General features: G+C 40.4%; 1 protein-coding gene across 1 annotated transcript; it reads right to left on the bottom strand.

Annotated features, from left to right (window-relative positions):
- Positions 1–609: 609 nt before the first annotated feature.
- LOC118772173 (suppressor of cytokine signaling 2-like) lies at positions 610–7,913 on the bottom strand. The gene is made up of 3 exons (XM_036520468.1): positions 7,377–7,913; positions 6,304–6,564; positions 610–1,542 (listed from the first exon to the last, which is right to left on the bottom strand). Exons 2-3 carry the CDS (start codon positions 6,428–6,430, stop codon positions 1,016–1,018), a joined length of 654 nt encoding a protein of 217 aa, XP_036376361.1. The 5' UTR covers positions 6,431–6,564; positions 7,377–7,913; the 3' UTR covers positions 610–1,015.
- Positions 7,914–8,488: the final 575 nt, after the last annotated feature.

The raw sequence follows: 8,488 nt of genomic DNA, 5'->3' as shown, positions 1-8,488 counted from the left end.
CAGCTGAAAGAAAATCCAATAGAACATGCAGTCGGTAATTGTTCACTCTTGTAATTCTATATCGATGCTCGATGTATCAAACCAAACATTATCTCTGGTGCGAAACCACCAACTACTCGTTGACCTTTCCAAGTGAACAAAACACAGGACGTGTCAATACGTCACTGTTTTTTTATGTTTAGTTCTGAGAAACAGTGGCGAAGTTGAAGTGTTGAAGCTGAAGCTGAAGTATGAAACTTCCAGGAGTTTATTGAAGTTTAGCAGCTGGGGTCTAAAACCAGAACCAAAACCATGTCAAAGCTGATCATTGACAGTACCAGTCCAAGGTTAGGACACATGTGATTAAGATAATGGGAAACATGTACTCAGAGACATTTTGATCTAAAGACTTATGCTTAAATGCTTGAAATTTGTTTCAGTATAAATGGTGATGTTCATCCCTGTGTATGAATTTCTTTCCCAAAAAAAGCATTTAAAATTTTTTTGGGTACTTTGAAGAAAATATCAAATATAAGATTTTATATTTGCTTTGTTTGACAATTTTTGGTCACTGCATTTCCATTTGTGTTATTTCATAGTTTTGTATTTACTATTATTCTAAAATGTGGAAAATAATAAAAATAAGGAATAAAATTTGTGTCAAGACTTTTGACTGGTACTGCATCTCACATCTGAAAATCTGCAACTTTCAATACCTCTTTGGACGTGCAACTTTTGATGTCTTGGAAGAAAACGTAAGGATGGAAAAGAAGACAGAGAGGGAGAGATGAGGAGACAGAACAGGAACATTTTTTTGAATATTGCTTGGGTTAATTTTATAAATGCACTTGCATCATCATGAAATGGACTGAAAAACATTTCCATTTTCTGCTTACAGTACCAAAAAAAATAATAATAATAATTAAAAAAAAAAAAATTGCGAGCTCTTAAAACGTCACGTGCGCAGTGTCAAATTCCCGTGTCGCGACGGGAGGAAAGGTTCGGAGGACTCCGGTCCATCGGGGGGCGCTCCGCGTCAGACATGGTAGGCGTAGTCCGACAGGTAATCCTTGAGCCTGTTCGGCAGGGGCAGGTCCTGAACCTGTCTGGTCACCTTGTTGATGGAGATGCGGCAGAGATGTTGCAGTGAAGGCATGGCCGCGTACACGGGCGTGGTCAGGAGGAGCTGCACCGCCCCGTTGGGCGGGGTCAGGGCCGGTGAGGGCTCACCTGTGCCTGTGACTCCGCCCCCGCCCGTGACTCCACCCCCGCCCCCGCTGCTGCCGCCCCTGGTAGAGGTCCGGGACAGAAGGACGTAGTGCTCCACCAGGTGCACCACGCTGTCGAACTGCTTCAGCTTGGGCTTGACCAGCACCACCGAGTCCAGCTTGAACTTTCCCTCCTTGTACTCAATGCGCAGGTTGGTGGGGCCTGCGGAGGTCATGGCGGAGATGGTGAACAGGTAGTCCTGCTGGGAGCTGTCGCGTAGGAGGAAGGTTCCCTCAGGCGCATCCTGGAGGATCTCTTTGGCTTCGTTTGCGGTCAGGCTTCCCCAATACCACCCTGGACCACAAGAATACACGCAAATTAATGTCTGAGCCTTACTTGCTGCTAACATCTGCTCTACAGTATACATAAATTCTCCAGTAACTTCACCCCATTACACTCATATCTTAGTTTCGTAGCTCTGTAAAATGGCAATATGTGGTTATTAAACCAATTTATGTACCCTCAATATTAATACCTTAGCTCTGTTATGTAGCAACCTGTACCTTCACATTCCTTCATCTTTTGACTTACTCCACCAAATATGAGATAATGATATGGGATGTTCAACCAACACCTGAGGACGTGTGAGCTCAATTAGCAGGTGGAGGGCAACTCTGCAGAATTCAAGTTTTTCTTTTTCTTTTGACCGTTAGTGTCACCTGAAAACACAGAATTGGAGATCCTAGAGGATTTGTTTGGATCTATTCGACTGTGTGTGTATTCCAATCAGACAAACCTTCATGAGAGGTCCTGCTTAATCTCAATTTACCGATTACAAAGCAAGAGAAACTTTCAAAAACTTTTGTGGGCAATCACAAATGTAGCGAGCTGGGGGGTTATAATGATCAATGAAGACCGAAAACATCACTACATTTTAAATGATCTTGCTAGTAAACCAACTAGCTGGCCAGTGATCCTATCTTACTGCTATATATATAGCTACTATATATAGCAGCAAGTTAGCTAACTGGCTTTAATTCCAGCCACATGTCTCCAGTTTACTTATATGAAACGCCACCTTGAATCTCCACCTTTGCTTGAGGCCACACATTAACGTGATGCTACAATTCATTATAAAAATAATTAACAAATGGGCAATTACCAACTCTCCATGTGAAAATTAGACCATATCAGCTAATTATCTTGGGCAGGGATGTCACCAGACATATAGTCATTTGTGACGTGTGCCCAGTAAGCGAAGATATGTACATCCAATAGCATGTATGCTATTTATGTGAATGCTTTATATTCACCAACCTGCTGCCTGTAAGTCATAGCATATGCTACTCTTCATTTGTGCTCCACCCTCATCTATAAAACTCAGTTTCATTGTAATCGCAATATGCTTTTGTCCTTAACGTTGAGTGATGAACTTTAGTAAGTGTTGCATTTTTGAAAATGTTTAGTATTTAATAATTCAGCAACCGGTGACTTTCAACAAAAATGTGTGGGTGAAAAAAATCGAAAAAGTTCAAATTTGTCACTAAGAGTTAAGGACACGGTGATCTGAGTGAATCTGGTGCTGGCATGCAATCCGGTTCTTAAGCAATCGTAAATTACCCTTTGATTGCCCTCATTTGGATGTCAAGTTGTATGCAATTCCTGCTTCGAATCAGTTCTATGTTATTTTTATACACTTAGCAGATGACCTTAACCTGGCTCAGTCACACTGAACTAAAGTGCCCCCACCCCCAAAAAAACCCTAAACAATTTCACCCCAACCCGGTGGTATACTGCATTTATGTGTTTCTACGCAACCAAGTTAAGCTTGTTGCAAACAGAACATTTTTTCAAAATGACAGATTTATAAAAACATTTACCCTTCTCTGTCCCTTCTAAAAGTAATAATGGAGTGTGGAACAGGATTAACAAGCGGGACGTCAAACCGTTATTTTTTCTGAATGTTCTCTGATGGTCCTGATGGCGGTGAGATATGCACAGTAGAAACTTTATACACAGAGAACAAAATGTTTAGCCATACTGAGAATTCTCAAGACAATATTTTTGCAATAATACCACACAAAGATTCTGGTTAAAGTATGATTCTGGTAAACTACAAGTTGACACCAAACAACCCGTGACCAAAGAAAAAGGAGAAACTGGAATGACTTCCTTTCTGAGTAAGATTTTTTTTTTTTTTTTGCAGATATTTGTAGAAACATATCTGTCAAAACCAGAAACGCATCCTACAGAAATGGGGTAAGCTTTTTTCAGTTAAGTACTTTTACAATGAATTCTAGGATAATCTTATTAAATCTGATTTGTTGTGGTGTCCCTCAAAGCTTGATATCTGAAATGTGGTTGCCCTGTGTAGCGCATATTTAGTATTGGGTATGATCAATGCTGCATTACATTACATTTACATCTGTGTATGATACATGGAAAAATAAAGATTGTTTTCAAAATAGTAAAATATACACAGTAAGATCATTTGGGAAATCAAAAAGGTTTGTGGCTCCATCCTCAGTCAAGCACATCAAACAAGTGAACAAGTGACACCAAAATACCCAATAAAAATATCCAATAATAGCAGAGAGGAAGTGAATAACTTTCTATCTGCTTCTTGCAAAGACATTTGATATCATTTCAGAAGCCAATCTGAGGACATGTGGTGTCCTAAAACGCAAGGGATGCAGTTAAATCCCCCTGTGTGTTGATATGGCCTTAACTTTGAATAACAACTTCAAAGAATTGTTACTTACTTTCATTAATTCCATAAATTTTTGTTTCTTTAAAATGAAATAATACATAAAGATGAAAGTGGAAAAGCAGAATTTTCATCTTAGTCTCTACTTATTTTTTTCCTATATTTTGTAAGAAAATCTTGAAAGGGCCTAAACAACATCTTTTGGATATCGGGAATTTTTTCTAACAAAGTAATAAAATAATTCTAGAAATTCTGAATTTTAAATCAGGTTCAAATTAAATATTAATGTTAGCATGGATGTTTGCATTGTGCAGAAACCTGGATAGTGAAGTTTTAACATCTGCATTGTCCAGTGGCAAGTCCTATGCTTTCAGACTTCTGAACGAGTTTAATCATTGCTCTCATGACTATCATCATGATTGACTATCATCTTTATTCCAAAATCCCTCCTTTTAACCAAAAACCAAAAACAAAACAGAAAAGCACAGGTGAAAATCAAAAAGTTATAGCAAAAGATAATCTGACTGGCAATTACTCGGGGGATGTATATAAAGAGTGTCGGCAATTTAACAATTAAAGCAATTAATCTGCTTGGCTGAAAGGCGCGCACCGCGTGCCTCTGGGAACGTGGCTCGATAAGGATCTCTTTAGCACATCATGCGTTACGGGACATGCGCACGTTCCGTCCTTGACTCTCTCCTCCGGAGGAAAAACTGCAAGAATATTTTCCTTTTCCTCTTCCAGTTTCAGAACCAAAACGAAACAAACAAAAAACCTCAAGCAAACATCTTTATGCGGGTTATGAATAAAAACGCAACGCTACCTTAAAATATTTAGCAATTGTAACTGGTATCGAAAAATGAACACAGGCGACCTTAAATACGAACCTCAGCGATCGTACATGAATCATTCTCTTTATCTGGACCGTTGCCATTTTGAGCCCGTGCAAAACGGGCTTCATTTGTCCTGTACAGTGGGGGAAAAACTGATGATGCACAGACACTCACTGAAAAAATTTGTGCGTCTCCTATAAGGATTCCAACAGATTCTCCGTGTAGCTAATATGTTTATGAGTGTGGCTGCATAAAAATGCAAATGTTTAAATGTTCAGTCTCTACAACTGGATTTTTCCACAAATGTAAATTCTTGCAGTTCTTGTACAATAAATAATTGCAGGCGTATCTGTCACCACACGCGCGCGCGCGCACACACACGTTGCTTTCATAAGAGAAATTGAGATGGATGGATACAAATAACTTCTTCATTTAATTTCATTGGTCTAAGACAGTATGTTCACCTATAACCACCACATCTGTTTTATTTTAAAAATACTTCTCAAAGTGCTGATTTCCCTCTAAATTATAAACATTCTAAATTCTTCGAATTTTTAATTATCTCCTGTCCGTTTCCACTTTCGGCCTGTGTGCTACATAAATACATAATTTGCAGCTTCATAATACTGTGTAGCTGAATACCAGGAAATGTTTTGTGTCAAAACGTTTTGTCTTAAACTCTTAATAAGTCATGGGACTTAGCTAACGGGCAAACTCTCGTCGACATTATACTTCTCAAATAAACAGTGGTCATGGTGGTCTTTTTATTGCACAGGAAACTTCAAACTTTGCGAGATGCTAAGTGAATTCATCCATTTGCGGTGGCATTTTAAAATATTGCCGTCGAGTGCTGCTTTTTGTGACTATGCAGTGTGTGCGAGGTTTGTGTGTTTTTGTTTTATGTCAGTAGTATGGTCGTCAAAAATGAGCTATGCATATGCCTTTGCAGTGTCTCATATTTCATCATCAACAACCTCTCTGTGTGCAACATAAATATAAAAAGGTAAGTAGCAAATACCCAAAAAAACAAATCGATCTCAGACGACGACTGTGAAATGTGATATGTAAGCCCCAGTGTCCGCACAGGGTGCACTTAAAACAACATATATGAGAAATGAGCGCAAACCCCGTGTACCCCCAATACCCCGTACTGAAAAAAAATGGGACTCTGGACCCAATAAACACTAGAACGCTTTGGGTTTTTCAAAAACAAGAAGCAGACAATGGTAATTGTTCAAAACTAGTGGACGACGACGTGAACAGATACGGATACATGTGACAAAACTGACAATTCGATATTACTAATCAATGCCATATATTAAATAGTAACTACCATGGACACATGGTGTTAGCTTCTGCAGGCTTGCACCGCCTGTGCTTTGAAATTTCTTGTGTCGTCCGTATTCCGACCCCAAAACAGTAATTAAATAAAAAAACTTATTAAAGGGATTTTGGAGGGAGAGAGAGAGACGATGAGGGTAACGGTGCAGAGCACGATTGCTCTCGCAGGCAAAGGCAATGACCTTGATGCTACAGCAGTATTATAGCCCGCGAATGGAGGGTCCACAGTCGTACCTGTCTTTTTAAGGTCTCTCATGGCTGCGGCGATACGGCTCTGATCGGAATCTACCACACGGGATTCGGTTTCCGATCTTCTCTCATTGTCGATGGTTTCCGTGGAGTCGGAGGAATGGCAGGTCATTTGAGAACTCCCTGAAATGCGCCGATACACATCCAACGAACGGTGCACTTTGTTCCGAAACGTTCTCCCCCAAAACAGCCAAACTTGAGCAGCAAGTATCTCAGGGTTCCGCGTTTCCCTTGCAATTTTGGGACCTGAAACAAAAGAAACATTCGTTTATTTTGACAGTCACCAGAACGTGAATTAAAACCCTACATCGTGTAACTAAGCTTGCTGCTGTTGCTGCAAAAGCTAGAATAACAAAGCTATTTACTGAAGGTGTCAAAGCGTATTTAACGCGTCATGTAGTGCGTGAGATCCTCAGGCATAACACAGCCAATTAAGCTGCTAGCTATCCTTGCGTCGCTATTACCGAATAATGCAGGTCTAACGTTACTTAAACGAAAAACTAACAATAAACCACGTGCATGCACTAAGCCAGCTAGAATACACACCATAGTATCTGTATTCAATTTAGCTTTTGCAGAACAGTACGATAGTAGCCTACTTAAATTAACTAGCAAGCGACACATTAAAATTATACCGATTCAGCGCACCTTCTAATTGCAAGATCTGATGCAAAACCGGGACAGCTAGTTGACAAACAAGCTGGCCAAACTGGGACGTCGCAATTGTACACTCCGTACCTTTAAACTCACAAACAAAACTGTAGCTATAGGTATTTAGCAGTAATTGTAACAATATATTATAGCTACAAATTGCATTTCTGTGGCATGATCAAAAAGCTACATGTTAGCAAGCCACATTGTACAGTACAAGACCATCGGTGATTTACTGTCAATGAAACACAGGCGACCTAGCTAGCAAGCCTGAAATCGATTCCGAATGTAGCTACTCCTGTAGTTTACTCGCCAAAAAGCGCACAATTGAACGTCTACCTTAGCTGGTTAGCTGACATAGTGTATTTAAACTCAGAACATGCATGTCAAGAAATGTCCCAGATTACCTCGAAGATGCGAACTGGCAAAACTCGATTCAGGGCATTCGTGTTAGATCCCCGCTGTTTCGGTGCGGACTTCATTAGAAAACAGTGTCAGGCTGGAGCAAGTCATCGAACAGACTCCGTGCGACATCCAGCACCCAGCGCACACCTCCACAAGGCACCAGGCACCTGCCGCTCCGCCGCATCGAATATACGCGTTTAGCTTCTCCAGAAAATGGAGGATTCGAACATTTCCTTGTTGTCGCTGCCTAGCAAGCCATATGTCATCAGCGGGCGATCGAGCTAGCTAGGCTACGGTATATGACATGCCGAGGGAGACTGGGCTGACTGACAAACTCCTTTTGTCTTCACCTCTTGAATTTAGCTCGCCGTAGCTAGTTACATCACGCATAAATGTTACAGTTCGCTAGCTGGCTAGCCAGCGTAAATGCAGTAGATCACAGCCGCCAGTGCCGACGTCTTTCCTGTGACTTCGGCACCGAAGCGATCTCCTTACGCTGCCGTGGGTGTGTGTATGTGTATGTGTGTTTAATAACTTAATCCCTAAGAAACACTGGTGTACACAAAAGGCCGATTTCCAAGAACTTTCCAGGAATCGTGTCACGTGACGCCGAACGCACGCATGTTTCTTAAGGTGGCTCCGCGTCCATTGTGTTTTTGCACTTCAGTGAAACGACTGCGTTTAACTACGTTACACCAATTTAACCCAGATTGATGTAGAATATGTTTGTAAACACATCTTCCTTTCATCATTAATTCATGTTTGGATATGATAATAATACCTGATGTGACTGGGTTCGTTTTAATTGCTGCGCTTTTCAAAACGAAATTATTTGTTCTTCCTAGTATATTTGCGGATCACTAGACGGTCCTGCAAGTAGGCTACTCTGTGTTGGTTGTCTAATTCGCGACAGTAATAGGTTAATTCAGACTCCAATATCTTAAAACGTTACATTTGAAGTGGAACTTTTTAGAATTACATTTTTTTTCTTGAACTGAATTCCCTTCCCAACATTATATTTTAAAACAAACATGCAAGTTCCAAACAAAAAAGCATGTTCATATACTGCGAGGAACTAGAAATTTCCAGGAATTTTATTGGTTGCGCCACGCAT

Source organism: Megalops cyprinoides, chromosome 25, assembly GCF_013368585.1.
Source record: "Megalops cyprinoides isolate fMegCyp1 chromosome 25, fMegCyp1.pri, whole genome shotgun sequence".
Lineage (NCBI taxonomy): Eukaryota > Metazoa > Chordata > Actinopteri > Elopiformes > Megalopidae > Megalops > Megalops cyprinoides.
Note: the sequence above shows the minus strand (reverse complement) of the source record. Positions and strands in the feature narration are given on the sequence as shown.

Coding starts and splice junctions, on each gene's coding strand:
- LOC118772173 (XM_036520468.1), bottom strand. CDS start 6,430: ATGACCTGCCATTCCTCCGACTCCACGGAAACCATCGACAATGAGAGA. Junction 1,543..6,303: donor GAGAGACCTTAAAAAGACAG/GTACGACTGTGG, acceptor CTTGTGGTCCAG/GGTGGTATTGGGGAAGCCTG.